Source organism: Phyllopteryx taeniolatus, chromosome 13 (assembly GCF_024500385.1).
Source record: "Phyllopteryx taeniolatus isolate TA_2022b chromosome 13, UOR_Ptae_1.2, whole genome shotgun sequence".
In the NCBI taxonomy this organism is placed as follows: domain Eukaryota; kingdom Metazoa; phylum Chordata; class Actinopteri; order Syngnathiformes; family Syngnathidae; genus Phyllopteryx; species Phyllopteryx taeniolatus.
In genome coordinates, this window is record NC_084514.1 from 4,812,140 (window position 1) to 4,829,773 (window position 17,634).

General features: G+C 41.0%; 2 protein-coding genes across 4 annotated transcripts in view; one reads left to right on the forward strand and one right to left on the reverse strand.

The window, feature by feature from the left end:
- The first annotated feature begins 584 nt into the window (after nucleotides 1–584).
- LOC133488177 (mitochondrial basic amino acids transporter) lies at nucleotides 585–15,217 on the forward strand. 3 transcript variants are annotated; one of them, XM_061795746.1, is made up of 5 exons: nucleotides 587–909; nucleotides 5,091–5,134; nucleotides 8,186–8,229; nucleotides 10,034–10,117; nucleotides 11,155–15,217. In XM_061795746.1, exon 5 carries the CDS (start codon nucleotides 11,188–11,190, stop codon nucleotides 11,923–11,925), a length of 738 nt encoding a protein of 245 aa, XP_061651730.1. In that variant the 5' UTR covers nucleotides 587–909; nucleotides 5,091–5,134; nucleotides 8,186–8,229; nucleotides 10,034–10,117; nucleotides 11,155–11,187; the 3' UTR covers nucleotides 11,926–15,217. The 3 variants fall into 3 exon arrangements, with proteins under 3 accessions (XP_061651729.1, XP_061651730.1, XP_061651732.1); XM_061795745.1 differs by lacking the exon at nucleotides 8,186–8,229 and having other exon boundaries at nucleotides 585–909; XM_061795748.1 differs by lacking the exon at nucleotides 8,186–8,229 and having other exon boundaries at nucleotides 663–793.
- Nucleotides 15,218–16,262: 1,045 nt separating this feature from the next.
- The window catches only part of fancm (FA complementation group M), a 47,308-nt gene continuing 45,936 nt past the window's right edge, over nucleotides 16,263–17,634 (reverse strand). Inside the window, exons 23-24 of the mRNA XM_061795742.1 lie at nucleotides 16,896–17,193; nucleotides 16,263–16,707 (exon numbers count right to left, since the gene is read on the reverse strand). Of these exons, the coding sequence (XP_061651726.1) occupies nucleotides 16,560–16,707; nucleotides 16,896–17,193 (446 nt within the window). The 3' untranslated portion in view covers nucleotides 16,263–16,559. The remainder of the gene's footprint in view (nucleotides 16,708–16,895; nucleotides 17,194–17,634) is intronic.

The window sequence follows — 17,634 nt, forward strand, 5'->3', positions numbered from 1 at the left end:
CAGCTGATGAGTGAAACCAAGGATGCTTAGGATGCATGCTGTGACATCTCAATATACAGTAGCACACAATCAAATCACACGGATATACAGTAAACACAGTCATAATGCTATGACATGACACAATCAACATCCTACCATTAGATTATTTGCTTTTATTTTGCTTTGTTTTTCTCTGCTCCCGCTTGAAGATGGCTGGGATAGGCTCCAGCAGCCCGCGACCCAAGTGAGGGATAAGCGGTAAAGAAAATGGATAGATGGATATATATATATTTATTTATTATTTTTTTAAAATATATTTATCTAAATGTTACCTTTGCTACCAAGGTGAGCACTGAGTGTGTCCCCATATTTGAACCCGTGCCTAACATTTCGCGCTTATACTGTTCTGATGACGTCCGCCGTGATAACAATGTTGATTCTAGGCCGGCGCTTCCTATTCGAAGCCAGGCGGACGCTGCTCGCCGCCCGCAGCCAATGCCACCGAGGGGCGGCCGGTGCTGGCCAGGGGAGTTGCCTTGCTCCCGGACACACGATTGGACCGCCTTAAAAAGGGCAAACACGCGTCGGCGTTTGCACCCCCGGCGTCCGCCTCCCCCCCCCCTCCCCTTGAGACACAGAAATAGAAAGCGGACGGCAAACTAAAAGGTTTAGTCCACGTTTCCACCACCGAATTTTTTTTTCCCCCTCCCCTCTAGCGTAGCTCCAGTATCACCAAGAAGGGGACAGTGCTCGCTGAGCCGGAGGAGGGGCGGGCAATCCGTCTGTCAATCGCTCAAGTTCAGCCGGAAACACGGTTCGTAGCAAAAGTAAAAGTTGTGCAGTAGCTTTAACGTCGATTTAACGTGACAAATTGAAAAAGTTGCACCTTCGAGGGAATGGCACTCGACTTCGCCGCGGGCTGCGTGGGAGGTAAGAAAGCAAGAAAGAGGCGCTATGCGGGTGCGGGCGGGCGGCTGGCTAGCCAAACCTTGCCACTGCCGCTAGCCTGCCACGCGAGGCAGGATAACAGATTTATGCTAACCGTGCGCGCTTTGCCTAACACTGACAACCAAATGTTCTTCTCACGCCTTAAGAGACGTTATTAAGCAATAATAGTAATAATAATACCAGCTCAAATTACTCGTGAGAGTAATTCGTAGAAATCTACGTTAGTCAAAGGAGTCCTCAAGTTACATTACAAGACTGTCACTCAACGAGAATGGCTCCACAGATTTATTACATCCTTATTTGTTGTATTTTATTTTACCTAATTATTATTTTTGAGTCAATGTGTGTCAAGCGGTGGTGGGAAGTAATAAAGTACAGCTACTTAGTTTATGTACTCAAGTAGATTTTTCAGGTATTTAGTTTTGATTTATTTTTCTGACGACTTTTAGTCCCAACCTTTGAAAATCGAAGCCGTGAACCCCTGCATATTCGCGTTTTGCTGATTTTTATTTTATTTGAATTTTTTTTTTTTGGGGGGGGGGGGGGGGTTATTCTGTATTTGTTTTGGGGGGGGAAAACTCACCCATTTGCTGTTTTATTTTGTGCTCAGGTTAAAGCAATGTCCATTTGTGGCTATGTGCCAAGGAACTGTTGAAGTGAATTGAGGAGTTTCATAGACTCAAGTAATCCTTTGCTGCTATGTTGTGGCATCTATAGGCAATTACAGTACAGTATATTTTTAAGGGTTGTCATTTACTCTCGGATTTATGCTATTTGCGGCAGGCTCAGCCCCTATCCCCCACATATAGCGGGGGTTTCATGTATCTATACTTTCTCCTCAGTTTGTCAAAAATAGGCTTGTTACTTTTTTCAACTGCTGAAGATGACGACTTCATGTAAAAAACAAAACAAAAAAAATTTAAACAGAAAGGTAAAGTCAACTGCCATTGATATCTTGGGTCCTTACAAGGTGGAACGTGTACGATGGAGCTTTAATGATGATGATGCAAAAGAGAGAGAGACAAAAACATGGTACTCCTCATCCATGACCTAATTTAACAGAGTTGCTTGACTTGTCGGCTACTAGAATGATTCTTCTGGCGTTCAAAAATTATTTAACATGAAAAAACTCATACAAGTAAGGTGTATTTTTACACTTCTCATTTGGTAATTTACCTTTTTTTTTTATATATACAGCTCTCAATGTTGGCAAAGCTATGGGAACACATTGTTTTGATGACATGTCCAGAGATTAAATTTTTCTTAACAGTATGAGCACTATGCAAGTCATTAAATGAGGAAAACTATTTTGTATGCTGAGAAGTATTTTTTTAATCAGAAAAAGTATTGTATATAATTAACATAATTTTTTGTAACTTTTTTTTAGTTAAGTACCTTTTGAGGTTTGTACTTTTTTTTTTTTTTTTTTTTTTTTTTTTTTTTTTTACTGGCGTGAATCTGTACTTCTCTCTCTCATTACAGTATTTGTACTTAAGTACACAAGAACAAGCGCTATAGAAAATTGACTGATGGATAATTAAATTATTATAGAGGCTTGGTAAAATATCCATCCAACCATCCACATTTTTTATGCTTATCCGGGTCACGGGGGCAGTAACCTAAGCAGAAAAGTGCAGACTTCCCTCTACCCAGCCACTTGGTCCACAGGGGGAGGAAACCCGAGAGGTGCCCCGGCCAGCCGAGAGACATCTATTGACATCAATGATTGGCTGTGATTCCCATCACGAAAATTCCACTTACGGGGTTTCTGCCATTTGTTGGACTTGTTTTAGTCGACACTGACCCAACCTTTGTGTTCACTTGGTAGTTGAGAGCCTCAATAAACCCGCTCGAAGCTCAGTTCCCATGCTAATCACACTGGGAATGTTGTCAGCTGTTTTGTCTCTGCCCAAGGACGGATATTCTCAAATTCCAGTAGCAGGATTTCCCGATAAACTCACTAGAGTTGGTTTGGTCTTAATAACTTACAACCCCAATTCCAATGAAGTTGGAACATTGTGGTAAACATAAAAACAGAATACAATAATTTGCAAATCATGTTCTACCTATATTTAATTGAATACATGACAAAGACAAGATATTTAATGGTCAAACTGATAAACTTGATTGTTTTTAGCAAATAATCATGAACTTAGAATTTTATGGCTGTAACACGTTCCAAAAAAGCTGGGACAGGTGGCAAAAAAGACTGAGAAAGTTGAGGAATGCTCATCAAACACTTGTTTGGAACATCCCTCAGGTTAACAGGCTAATTGGGAACAGGTGGGTGCCATGATTGGGTATAAAAGCAGGGGCGACTGAATTGCTCAGTCATTCACAAGCAAAAATGGAGTGAGGTTCACCTCTTTGTGAACAAGTGCGTGAGAAAATAGTCGAACAGTTTAAAGACAATGTTCCTCAACGTACAATTGCAAGGAATTTAGGGATTTCATCCTCTACGGTCCATATCATCATCAAAAGGTTCAGAGAATCTGGAGAAATCACTGCATGTAAGTGGCAAGGCCGAAAACCAACATTGAATGCCCGTGACCTTCGATCCCTCAGGCGGCACTGCATCAAAAACCGACATCAATGTGTAAAGGATATCACCACGTGGGCTCAGCAACACTTCAGAAAACCAATGTCAGTAAATACAGTTGGGCGCTACATCCGTAAGTGCAACTTGAAACTCTACTATGCAAAGCAAGAGCCATTTATCAACAACACCCAGAAACGCCGCCGGCTTCTCTGGGCCCGAGGTCATCTAAGATGGACTGGTGAAAAGTGGTCCGTGGTCCGACGAGTCCACATTTCAAATTGTTTTTGGAAATTGTGGATGTCGTGTCCTCCGGGCCAAAGAGGAAAAGAACCATCCGGACTGTTATGGATGCAACGTTCAAAAGCCAGTATCTGTGATGGTATGGGGCTGTTTTGGTGCCAATGGCATGGGTAATTTACACATTTGTGAAGGCACCATTAATGCTGAAAGGTACAGTCAGGTTTTGGAGAAACATATGCTGGCACCCAAGCAACGCCTTTTTCATGGACGCCCCTGCTTATTTCAGCAAGACAATGCCAAACCACATTCTGCACGTGTTACAACAGCGTGGCTTTGTAGTAAAAGAGTGCAGGTACTAGACTAGCCTGCCTGCAGTCCAGACCTGTTTCCCATTGAAAATGTGTGGCGCATTACAAAGCGTAAAATACGACAACGGAGACGCCGGACTGTTGAAAAGCTGAAGCTGTACATCAAGCAAGAATGGGAAAGAATTCCACCTACAAAGCTTCAACAATCAGTGTCCTCAGTTCCCAAACGTTTATTGAATGTTGTTAAAAGAAAAGGTGGATGTAACACAGTGGTAAACATGACCCTGTCCCAGCTTTTTTGGAACGTGTTACAGCCATAAAATTCTAAGTTCATGATTATTTGCTAAAAACAATCATGTTTATCAGTTTGAACATTAAATATATTCTTTGTAGTGTATTCAATTAAATATATGTTGAACATGATTTGCAAATCATTGTATTCTGTTTTTATTTGTTTAACACAACGTCCCAACTTCATTGGAATTTGGGTTGTACATTACAACTTTTTTTCCTGTAATACTGCTACAATTCTCATTCCACATTATATTCCTGTATTTGAGTTTTTCATAATTAAAAAAATTATTCAAAACATGACATAACGTAAAAAAGGCAAAGTATAAGGGCCCCACTGGAAAAAAAAAAAAAGTGATTTCTGTTACACGAATAAAGTTTTTCGTTATTGCATTTGTAGTTTTGTTAGTTTTTTGTCCACATCAGTGTGGCCCTAATACTACTTTTACATCTGCTTCACCAACTTGTTTTGCTCCAATTTAAAGTTGGTGTTTTCTATCAGGTATCATGATTGCTACTGTGTTAGCTGAGGTTAACAGAAGTGTGTATGCATTAGGTTAGAATAGTTTAAAGTAAACAGAAGTGTTCATATTTGCTCAACACGGCAAAGTGAAATTAAAGTGAACTATTTTTATTTTTTTAAACAAAATTCTTAAAGTGTGGCAAATTCCGTATATTGACAGGTACCAACGCAAACGCTTCCTTGCATGTATGACAATTAAACATTGATAGGTACTAAAAATGAATTCTACTGAATTGTGTTTTTTTTAAAATTGTATTTCCAGGTGCTGCTGGTGTTTTGGTTGGACATCCGTTCGACACAGTGAAGGTGGGTATGTCATCCGTAGCGTGATGCCGAATTATGCTTCAAGCCTGGTCTGTCATGTGTACACACCAATGTGAATCTAAATACAGGACGTCCTCTAATTACGACGCACTCGACCTCGGACGTTTCGACTTTACGACGCCCGTGCCTCATCCGCCATTTTGTCCCCAGCACCATAGTGTTTCTGCTTAGCTAGTGCATAGTGCTTGTCTGTGTTTGTGCGGCGGAAGTATCTTTGCCTTTTTCGCCCTCCTTTTTTCACACTCTCAGCAGTAATGGTAAGTACAGCATCTTATTTTTTTATTTTAATGTATATTAGTTTCTTTATACGAAGTGTTAACCTTTCCTGCTACGGTCACCTGACCGTGGTTGGGAGACGCAGGGGTTAACTCCCTTCTCTCGTTGCACAGCTGAGCTGGGTGGCGGCAACAATAAAGGCACGAAGCACCGATTTGCTGCTTTAACGGCTTTATTAGCTCCTCTGCACATTCAACGTCAACGGGTCCTCCGCTAATCGCTACTCTTCCCCGGTCGCCGTCACTACGCTTGCCACTGTACACACTCGCACCGGCGCGCACTCCTTCCTCCTTCGCAGTCCCGTCTCACTCACACATCGACGCAGACGCCCACACACACTGAGCTTGCTGTCACAATCACGTAGGACAATACCTGTAACCGAAGAATTTCGCCGTAAATTTCGACTTTAACGGTGAAATCCGACTTACGCAGAAAATCGTGTTACGTCGCCAGCGTAGGAACGGAACTCGTTTGTAAATCGAGGACTTCCTGTACCTCAAAATGTAATCATATGCACCTACAACCTAAACCAACTTCAATGTATGTTTTGTAAAATGATTTCTATGTACATCTTCAGAAACACACAGATTGTCTTGACTAAATGGTGAAGAAGATACATTGTGGTTGTTTATCTACTTCCCCTTTTCCTGTAGCAAGGAAGTAGCCAGGGCCCTTTTGGAAGGAAATTAAGTAAACTTAAGCACAGGGCTGGGCGATTAAATATTTGTGTTGCTTCATTGGTGTTTTGTTTGTTTATTTTTTTGTGGCTACCGTAGTTCAAAGAGCATCCCCGCCAATGTGCATTGGAATGACTGAGGTGCACACAAGGTGGCCGAAAACAGCTGAACTGGCGTACAGGGTTCAGAAACTACTTTTCATGAGTGCCCGACCGTAGGCAACTACGTGAATTGCAGAAGAACGGCATCCCAACGTCGCAGATATAGGCTAACGGCCTATCAAAAACTTCATGTCGTATCATATTAGCGTTCGCAACAAAAAATGTTTCTGCATACAAAGCGAAATCCAGCCCACCAATTGCAAGCTGTACCAATACAGTACGTACAACAGCTTCTCAAATGTCCACACACTCTCCTTTATTTCTCACCCATTTCTTCTCTTTTTGTTATAATATACCGAACTACAACAGGCAGGGCAATCCCTTTCTTTCTTGAAAATTGCACCACATTTGTGGCACTATAAAAAAATAATAATAACAATGTTATGTTCACAATGTTTTTTCCCCAATAAGAACACCAGGCGTCACAGTTTTTCTGTTGCAGCAAGTTGGTATGTGCGAGGGTCATTTGCTGGGTGTGAATCACTGACTGCAAGTTGTTTGCCATTCTCCAGTTCAGTCGCCTGCGGCAGAGAGGAGCTAGTTTACAGGAGTCGCGGTCAGTGTTGCCAATTTTGTGATTTGGTCACTATATTAAGAATTTAAAAAGAGATGGGATTTTTGTGAAAAAACATCAGGTTCTATTTAAAGGCCATATCATCCAACCCAACTTAAACATACAGTAAGTAGCCTTCTGTCCTGCTTTTTAATATTATGTTACAGTGGAACTTTTAAAGTCAGACACCTAGACGCTGCTCAAACTTTGTTTCTTTTTCGGACCCATAGGAAATAAAGCAAATTGTGTTAATCCATTCCTGGCTCAAACTGTCACCATCAACTGCGCAGGCAATGTTTTAAGACAAACTGGCCACTGTGTAAGAAAACAAAATTAGGCTAAAATAAATCTTGGTCAAATTAACTAGTGTATGTAATTGACAATTAATTATTGCTCGTATTGAATTACTGTACCATGTCGCATTAAGTATCATTTTCTGTTTCTGTGGTTATCATAACACTTTTTGCCTTTGCCATCACTGGTACCACTCTCTTGTGACATCAAAAAAGCCAAGGAATAAAAATGTGGAGTTGATCCTTTTTGTTTGTTTTCTTTGACTTTTGAGGCATACCTTTCCCTTCCAAATTTTGGAATGTTTTACTTTGGAGGTTCCACTCTAAATTTAGATTTGAAGGAGCTTTGAAGAAAAAGTACCATCAGATGCTGTGGTGGGACATTAGTTTGTTGTACAGAGCTCCCCAATAGGGATTGAATCCTGCTCCCAATGGAAAAAAACAGCAAGTAAGTGATGCCATCCAAAAAGTTTTGTAATTGCATATAGATGCCACAATATGGCAGCAATGCACTTTTATCTATTAGACAAGGCAATGGCTCTCATTACTGCATCATTTTTACTTGGCACCAAAGCAATATTTTATATTAGACATGGCTTTGGCCTGAGCACAAAAATGGCGAATGTGAGTTTTGCAGAAGATAGGTTCACCCCAAAATCTGCAAATAGGTGAGTTCTTCAGTGATTAACAGAAGATGGGTTAGCGCAAAGAAAAAAGCGAATAGGGCATGAATGAAGAACTGCAAATATGCAGGGGTTCACTCACTGTACTGTCTTTTAAAAAGTCAGAGTACAAGTTAAACCTGCATAGTTTACAGGTTGTGTTTTCGTGACACCATTTTGTGTGCACTCCGGGAAATAGTGTTGCTACAAGGCCAGCGTCAGGATGCAGAAACACTTGCAGTACATATTTACATTTATTTGATGTGGCTGGATGAATGGGCAGTGTCTGCGTGCTTGGTGTTTGGCTCTTGTGTATTTTGCTGTGAATATTTATGCTTGGGGATGTGCTGGAAGAGAAGGAGGAGGAGGGTGGGGGCTGTCTTTAACAGCAACAGTGTCACTGTGTTGTAGATGAGAGAGAGAAATAAACAACCTCTCGACGGAATTGGGACCTAGTAAGTAAAGTCCAGGTCTTTCTTTCTCGCCCTCTCTGTCAGGGGTGTCCAAACTTTTTCCTCCGAGGGCCGCATGCAGAAAAATGGAAGCATGCAAGAAAGGGCCACTTAGACATTCTTCAACTTTAATTCATTAAATGCGTTAAAATCAATCCATCAAGCAATGTTATATTGTAGTTATTTTTTAAAAACTTTACATCCCAATTTTCGGTTAAAGTTAAGCCAAATAGTTAAGGATTTTGAGGTGGCCCACATTCAGAACCAAAATAAAAGTAAAGTTTATTTGAGTATCATTCATGTAATATGTTCACAAATCGGACTTTAACGTGGAGCAGAAAGTGGATTAAAACCATTTTTGCTTCTGAAGCTGAATTAACTTTATTCACCAATCATGTTATGAAGAGAAAAGTTGTTACTATTTTACTTTTTTTAAATAGTTTCTATGCAGCTTTGCATATGTAGAAAATCTTTATATAAAACTAAACTAAATAGTAGTAGTAGTGATCAGGTGTGTCGCACTCTTGGGGGATTTGGTTTCAGAACCCCCTCAGCTTTTTCAACATATACACTTTTAACACCAACCTCCCCCACTACGCTTTTTTTTTTTTTTTTTTGGTTTGTTTTTTTAATAGCGTTCCGGACTGTTAAATGTAGGGCTGCAACAATTAATCCAGTAATTGAATTACAAAACAAAATCTCTACCTCAAAGCTTCACAGGGATCATTTATCCACATGCACTCATGTTACTGCAATCACACGCGCAACTACGTGTAGAAATGAGTTGGCACGATGGCAGTGAGCCAGGAGGAAAGAGTGAAAAAGTTAGAGATCATTGCTGCAGGTGTACTTTCAATCGCTTTATTGAACATACCGCAAGAAAACAAACACGTAATGAACGCATTTAAACATGAGCTACTCATGGCCACAACTCACGCTAGCGGGTTAGCCCAGGCGTGTCAAACTCATTTTTGTTGCGGGCCACATTGTAGTTATGGTTTCACTCAGTGGGCCGTTATAAATGTGGAACCGTGTAAGTGTATACGCTCCTCATCATTTCATATACAGTGTAACCTCGGTTTTTGTATGCCCTTGTTTTCTGGATTTGGAAATTTTCTCGGCCAAAATTTTGTCCCAGTTTTTGTACATCCGCTTGGTTTTTGTAGTTGAAAATGGTTCAAAGGCCCGTGTCACTGCTAACTTTCTTATTTTAAAATGCTTGCCATTTCTCAGTCTTATTAAAAGTGAAGACAATTTAAAATGTTGGTCCATAAGAACATGTTAACAACCAGCCCAGTTAACACTCATTCGCTGACACCTACATCACTTACCAAGCCAGGCCACACCTTTTAAATTGATACGCAGTTAGTCGCAGATACTACAGTAGAACATGAGGATGGTAACCCCAAGTAGACAAAAGTCATACCTGCACCTCACAGGAACTTATTGGTTGATAATGCAAAATCAATTATCAATTTGTTTACTCAATTAATGAGTTCAGTAATCGGTAGACTACTCGATTCGAAAAATATTCGATAGCTCCAGCCCAAGAATTGTATTTTTTACTATTTCCTGCGGGCCACCAATACCTCCCAGGCCGCAGTTTGGATACCCCTGCCCTTTATCCTGTCTTGAGCTGTACACGACTTGTAAAAAAAACAAAAACACACATACACAAATCCTAACTTTGCACATATGCATTTTTGTTTTTTACTCTGATTGCCTGCTTGTTTTCCCTTTAGCAGTTTTACATTGTGATGTTGTGACATCATGATCATGATGCTAACACAAGTCCGTCGGTCCTCAGGTGCGTCTTCAGGTTCAAAATGCGGACAAGCCTCTCTACCGTGGCACATATCACTGCTTCCAGTCCATTGTACGCCAGGAGTCGGTAAGCTTGACTCGAAATATTTAATTCAAGCCCTCGACTTTGCTTCCCAGTCCAACCGCACTGCTAATTAAGGAGTCTGGTTACAATGTCACGAGCCACGTCAGCCAGCACGTTGGAGACAACCAGTGGTGGCGTTGAGGTTAAAAGGGGCGGAAATGTCTCCTCTCCCAGCACTGCTGGAACCTCATTCCTCAGAGGGCTAAATTAAGCTTCGGACGTCAGGCTACGGTCAAAGCTACACGTGGAGTCTGCTCAGCACGTATACATTTGACTACGTTAGCGTTAATATCTTCTCAAGTCACAACTAAGGAGGGACTTTTGGATCTACTATGGGGATTTAAAAACAAATACATTAGACAGCACTCTATGAATGGCATTGGAAATGACTAAAATTGTTTGTGTAGTGGTTAGTAGTACAGCAATTGCTTGCTATGCAATGGGGATAGGGACCGGATCATTTACTTTTAAACTCATCTTACAACATTACCCTTAAATAGAAATGGCTTACAGATGATGTGATTTTGGGGAAAAAAGGCACCAGAGGTACTTGTGTACATGCGGCTAACTCCCTCACTCCTTTGAGATCCATAACTTTGACTTGGTGGAAAAAATAATAACGCTCGATTTCTATGTCAAACGATGGTTATTTTAATGCATTCCTGATCAAAAAAATTCTATTATTGGTAATAAAACAGTGAAGTTGGTTTCAAAGTCCTTATTCCTGTTAGAAATGGTGAAATGTAGACGTATACAATTTAGGTAAAATTTTTATGTAACTTATGTGCAACACATTTTAATTCATGATTTTGAGTAGTTATTTTTTCCCCTTCATTTAAGCACAGGGCTACTGTTTAAACTACATACCGTTACAGTGGCTTACAATGTTAAATATACTTTTTAGGAATAGGTTTTATGTTTTAATGTTGGTCATGATGGTAATACTTGGAGAGCTACGAATCTTTTTTTAAGGTGGTGCATAGATGTTCTTACCAGGTTGAGACAGCCTTGAATGTCAACCCACTGCCATTGTTCCGTAGACGTTGGGTCTATACAAAGGCCTGGGCTCTCCAATGATGGGCCTGACCTTCATCAACGCCATCGTGTTCGGCGTGCAGGGCAACGCCATGCGCAAGCTGGGTCGCGACACACCGCTCAACCAGTTCCTGGCAGGTGCCTCGGCGGGTGCCATCCAGTGTGTCATCTGCTGTCCAATGGAGCTGGCCAAGACCCGCATGCAGATGCAAGGCACGGGAGAGAAGAAGTCCAAGAGGAAGATGTACAAGAACTCTCTGGACTGCCTTGTGAGGATCTACAACAAGGAAGGCATCCGGGGCATCAACCGCGGCATGGTGACGACGCTCCTTCGCGAGACCCCAGGCTTCGGCGTCTACTTCCTGGCGTACGACGTGCTGACGCGCCACCTGGGCTGTGAGCCGGAGGACCCCTATCTGATCCCCAAGCTGCTGTTCGCCGGCGGCATGTCCGGCATCGCCTCCTGGCTCTCCACCTACCCCGTGGATGTCATCAAGTCCCGACTGCAGGCGGACGGCGTGGGCGGCGTGCACCGCTACGGTGGCATCGTTGACTGCGTGCGGCAGAGCGTGCGCAAAGAGGGCTGGAGGGTGTTCACGCGTGGCCTCACCTCCACGCTGCTTCGGGCTTTTCCGGTCAACGCCACCACCTTCGCCACCGTGACTCTCTTCCTGCTGTACATGCGAAAGGATGACGAATGCGTCCTGAAGGGCCCAGAGCCGCAGGCCGTACCCATGCAGCCGCTGCAGCCTCAGGCTCAAGCCACCAGCATCTGAGCTCAGCCGCGCCAAGCAGAAAAGTCATTGTAGGTACAAATCACACAGGCGTAGTATTTAATAATTATATAGTGAGATGAAATGGCGCTTGTACATATCCTCTTTTTTTATATACTTCATTTTTTTATGCTCATTAAAGAATAGAGCCAACGTGGTTACAGGAGTTACTGTAATGCACAGTAATGTGTTCAAAGGCTGCGGCGCCTCATCTGTTGCAACGCATATCTTCAATTAGACTTATTTTATGGTGTCAAACTATCAGCTTAGTCCCCCCAAGTTCCACACTACACTTGTATCAATTTACCCTAATGGTTACCGAAGTTGGGGGACTCGAGTGAAACCTAAGTTTCCAATTTTAGGTCTAAGGACTTACGAAAGACTCGACTTTGACTTGAAATACATGACATTTGAAAATCACCAATTTCAAGATATGCTACTCACGACAGACTGATAACAAATGTCTCTTTGTTAGCAAGCTAAGCTAAACTCCATCGGGAAGCTTCAACGTGCATTGAGATGAGTTTATTCGGACACGAAGATTTGACAAATGATGTTTTATTCTAGTAGTGATTGACGCACTTGGTTTTGGGTGAAATTTCAGGATGACCCTAAAACCTTTACCTTCTCTAAACTTTTGAATGTACTTGTCCAACTGTTCAATGTTTCTGTACTTTTCACACAACTTTGTTCTTTAACAAGGAGACGAACGGCAACATATTAAGGACATGCGGTTCTGTGACTCGTCCAGTAGCTCTAAATTTCTGCTGATGACACTGTGTGACACTCGAAACTTAGTGGCCACTTCCCGTTTGAAGCCTTGTGATGGGGAAGAAGTACTGCTGAGCATTTGTTAGGCATCGTGAACAGCATGATGAAGAGGACTGTTTAAACACCAATTCTAATTGAACCAGGAAATTTGCTTCATTCATGTTGTGAATTTAAGCATCTTGTTAGAGAACAGAAAGTCGTCCCAAAACAGAAGAACTGAGCTGTTAGATGTGCATTCAAAAGTTTAGAGGCGATCACCTGTAAGGGTTTTGATGCGTTTTAGGTTCATCTTTAAATTTCACACAGAAGCCAAATATTCCCAATTTGTTGTGAGTAGTGTAGTGTGCCATTTGTTGTTTTTGAAAGAAAATGTTTTTTTGGGGTGTAGTGTGAGCGAACGTGTCAATCCACCAGTATGCTCGGACGCATGGTGCAGAGGCCACCTCATAAAGCAAATCTCACGGAGGGAGCACTGAAGATTATTCCATTTGGATTCAAGGATTATGTGTTTGATCAAATTGGGAAAAAGAGTGTCAACAAGGAAGGTTAGCAACTCAGAGGAAACAACATCTAACTTTATCCATCACGGTCACTCAAAAACCCACAAAGACAGGAAAGCTAACTTCACAGTTTAGCTGGTCAAACATCAACAAAATTTTCTATCCGTTATGCGTGTAATTGAGAATAAAATAAAGTGATAGACAAAACGGAGACTGGTTTTGTAACCAAAAAAAAAAAAATCAACAACCTGATTGTTAATCTGTTGGTACAGCTAACTAACAGATATTCAGTGCAATGTGGCTCGTGTGTGTGAGTAAGATTGTATGATAAGACTCCAGACTCCCACCTCTGATGGTTACAAACATACTGTACATACATGTAAATATTACATTTGTTTTCCGTAGCTTACATCTGTGTCATTGTAGGTGTACAGTATTTCTTTATCTAGATCCTCCAGGTTATGACAGTGGAACTTCCAAAGTCCAACACAGTCCACTCAGTGACGCTGGTTGAGTTCCCAAAAAGTGAAATAAGTTTTAGGTGCAAACTGCTATTTTAAAAAAATAATAAAAAATTATATTTGCGCACACAATGCAAGGTTTTAGAGCAATACTGTCACTAAGTGGCATTTTGTCGGTATTGCTGGAATAATGTTTAACATTTATTTACAACTGTCAATTTGGTGTATGAAATTGATATTTAATTAATTGTATCAGTCATAGTATACTGAGCAAGACTTTCCGATGACAGTAAGGTCCATTTTATGTTCTGCGGTTGTCACTTTTTTCATCACTCATCACAAAAAATCCAAAGAAAAAGCAGACAAAATAAAAAGTTCAGATGCTGCCTGAGCTGAAGTCTAGGGTTTGTTGCACTTTGGAGGTTCCACCCGACCGTGCTAGACCATCACCGTCCCGTCCCGCTGCAATGTAAATTTTAAACAAAATGGCCGATGCAGAGAATGTGTAACGGTGGTCTTGAATGTCTAAAAAAATAAAATAAATTAAGATATTGTATAATAGTTGGATCCAAATGATTGCAAAGCATGTATAAAAGCAGTGTGCCCGTGTTAAATTAAGCACATCTCTATGCAATTTACTTATTTTTCTACTCCTCTCCCACTCGATTATTTATGCACCCTTTGATTCCATATTTTGTTACAATGTCGATTGTGCTAAAATGCTGTCATCGATTTAATTGAGTGCCAGTAAAAGGCACACAATTTCTTGTCAAATGGCTTTTTTGTTTAAGGTAGTTTGTGTCATCAAGAGGTTACATATGGTGTGTGTGTGTGTGTATGTGTATATATATATATATATATATATATATATATATATATATATATATATAGAGTGGTGCCTTGAAATAAGAGTTAAATTCATTCTGTGACCATGCTCGTATCTCAGAACACTCACCTCAAATCATCTTTCTTCATTGAAACCAATGAAAATGCACTTAATCCGTTCCAGCCCCTAATAAACACCAAAATCATTTGTTAATGTCCTTTTTCAGAATATAATTGCACTCAACAGTATTGCACTGTATAGAAACACAATATTTGCTGTCCACATAACCTGGAAACATGGAAAATGTAAGTACAAAACACAACTGTACCTAATGCATTGTTCTTCTGTGGGGTTTATTGGCATTTGGCATACCAGCCTAATGGTGCATTACCGCCATCAATTGGTATTGTCCTTCCACTGCAAGGAAGCCTATGTGAATTGATTGTGGCCTAATGGAGGGAGGTTTTGCTGCCCACTTCTAACAGTGGGGTTCTGAAATGCATATTTTTGCTCGCATCAATATGAAAAGTGGGCCCAGCAATGGCTCATATAGTGAAAAACAAGCAATTTAAGGAACTCATATCTCAAGGCACCACTGCATGATATACAGATCATGTTGCTGCAAGGCAACATGAGAAAGTAACAGCTGCTGTTGTTGATTTTTCACTTGATGCTGCTGATTTGTACTTTTTTTGGTGGTTATAGTTGGACGACTATTATAAAATGGAACAATTGATCATTATGGTTAAAGCAGTGTTTACTGTATACGTGAAATTGTGTTATTACAGGGGTTCCCCGGTTTATGAAGAGTTCCATTTAGAGAGATTAAATAGACTGATTTAGACAGCGACGTAGATACATAGTAGCGACAAGCGAGGCAACCTGGTAGAAAACAGTAAAAGGTGTGAAATGTGAACGTTTGCTTTCACTAGGCAAACAGCCCCATCTGGTGGGAAAATGTAAAAATAAAAACAATTGGGAGCCAGTACAGAGGCTCCTCTGTTTACGACGACCATTTCTCAAGTTGCGACGTTACCCTACTTTGGACCTAAGTCGGCATATGTCGTAGTGTATTATTAACCTAAGCTAACACAGCTAAGTAAAGTCATAATTGCAGTAAATATTTGGCAAAAACAGACCTCTTCATTTTTTGGGTGAATTGAGTATGTATTTTTTTAATGATTTCTGGTTCAAGGTTCCAAGCTAATCATTTGTTTAGGTATTCTAAGGTAATATGATTAAAGAACTAAGTGGTATATTTAGAAAATTTTAACATATTAGAGTATATAATATATACACACATACATACATATACAGTGGGTACGGAAAGTATTCAGGCCCCTTAAATTTTTCACTCTGTTCTATTGCAGCCATTTGATCAATGACGTCATTGATCAGCTCCGCAAAAGACATTTACTCCGCGTCTACACTATATTTGAATCCAAAGCTTGGTTTGATGCCCATGCCATCACAGTGCTTGACTAGCCAGCCAACTTCCCGGATCTAAACCCCATTGAAAATCTATGGGAAGAGGAAAATGAGGGGCACCAGACCCAAAAATAAATAAATAAACTGAGCATCAAGGAAATCTGGGCTTCCATAACTCCCAGACAATGCCACAGGCTGATTGCCTTAATGCCACGGTGCATCGAGGCCGTGATTAAGCAAACCGTTCCACCGCATTGGACAGCAATGATACATAATTAGAATGAAACAGTAGTGCATAATGTAATCCATAACATAAATGACACACTCGATAGAATTGGATGTCAAAAACACAAATCATAGTTGCATACACAAATAATAGTTTTTAATGTTCTTTAACATTGATTGGGATTTACATTCTGATGGCTGCAAACATGATCATTTTCTTTCTGACAAATATTCACATTTCAGTGCCACATCTTGAATTCTTAACAGCACAAGGTGCTTCCAACATTAAAAAAAAAACCTCCATAAAATAAATAGTATGCATATTATACAGCTACGCAAACTGAGGTTCTTCAGTTTGTCGTGCAAATGGTTTGAGCTCATATCCTGATGAAGCTCGTGGTGCTAACATAACAAAAAAAGTAGCAATTAGACTCTGAGTGTGTGTGTTACCGTCTCGCGCGACTTTCCTGCGTTTTCCATGAGGGAGGCGTCGCAATTGTAGCGTAGGAAGTGATAGAGCTCCTCGGCCCTCGCTCTACTCATGCCGCCTCCATGCGCCAAGCTTTCAACTGAGCTGTGCACACAACGTTCTTAAGTTAAGTACACAAAAGGCTTTTTTTTTTTTCCAGATGAATACTGGTCTAAAATCAAGGTTTAGTTCCAATTTTCACAGGAAATGGGGGCAGAAAATCCTCTCTCGCACTCAGCATTTTCCCCAATTTATCAGTGTAACACTGCTGATTCAAGCCACTAAACGTTTACCTGTTGATGAGCTGGGCGACGGATCCGAAGTGGCGGCTCATGTTAAGCGCGTGGACGTAGTTGACGGCAGGGATGCTCAAGTAGAGCTGAAGGGCCTGCTGCCCGTGCTGGCCGCTCAGTTCCGAGGAGGGCGGGGCGAAGGCTTGCCCCTTGCGCCGTTCCAGTCGCGCCAGCTCGACCAGCAAGGCGGCGCTCTGCTCGGAGCAGTCGCTCCACAGCAGGTGCACGCCGGTCCGCACCAGTGCCACCAGGGTACTGTCATAGCAGTGGGTGCGCTGGAAGGGACGGGATGCATCACCTGGAACACATATTGTCGTTAAGCTTGACCCTTAACGTTACGTGCATCTGTTGGTCTTTGACAGATCATGGGGGAAGCTTGAAACAGTGAACGCATAAAACAGCGTATAGATTTTTATTATTTGGTTTATGTCTTGGGTAAAATATGGCATCACATTGTTTGAGAGATGTTTGGTGTGAAACAAAAAACACAGTTTCGCTTTTGTCTGAACCATTGATTTAGGATTAATCATTCATTTATTAACGTCAGACAGGCTATTAATACATTTTGATCTGTAAGATCTGTAGTTCATAATTTGATATAGATAATTATTACAATGATATTCTTGGCTCAGGTCAAAACTGACCCAGAACATACACTGAATAAAAATATAAACACAACACTTGTTTTTGGTCCCATTTTTCATGAGTTCAACTCAAAGACTTGTTCTATATACACAAA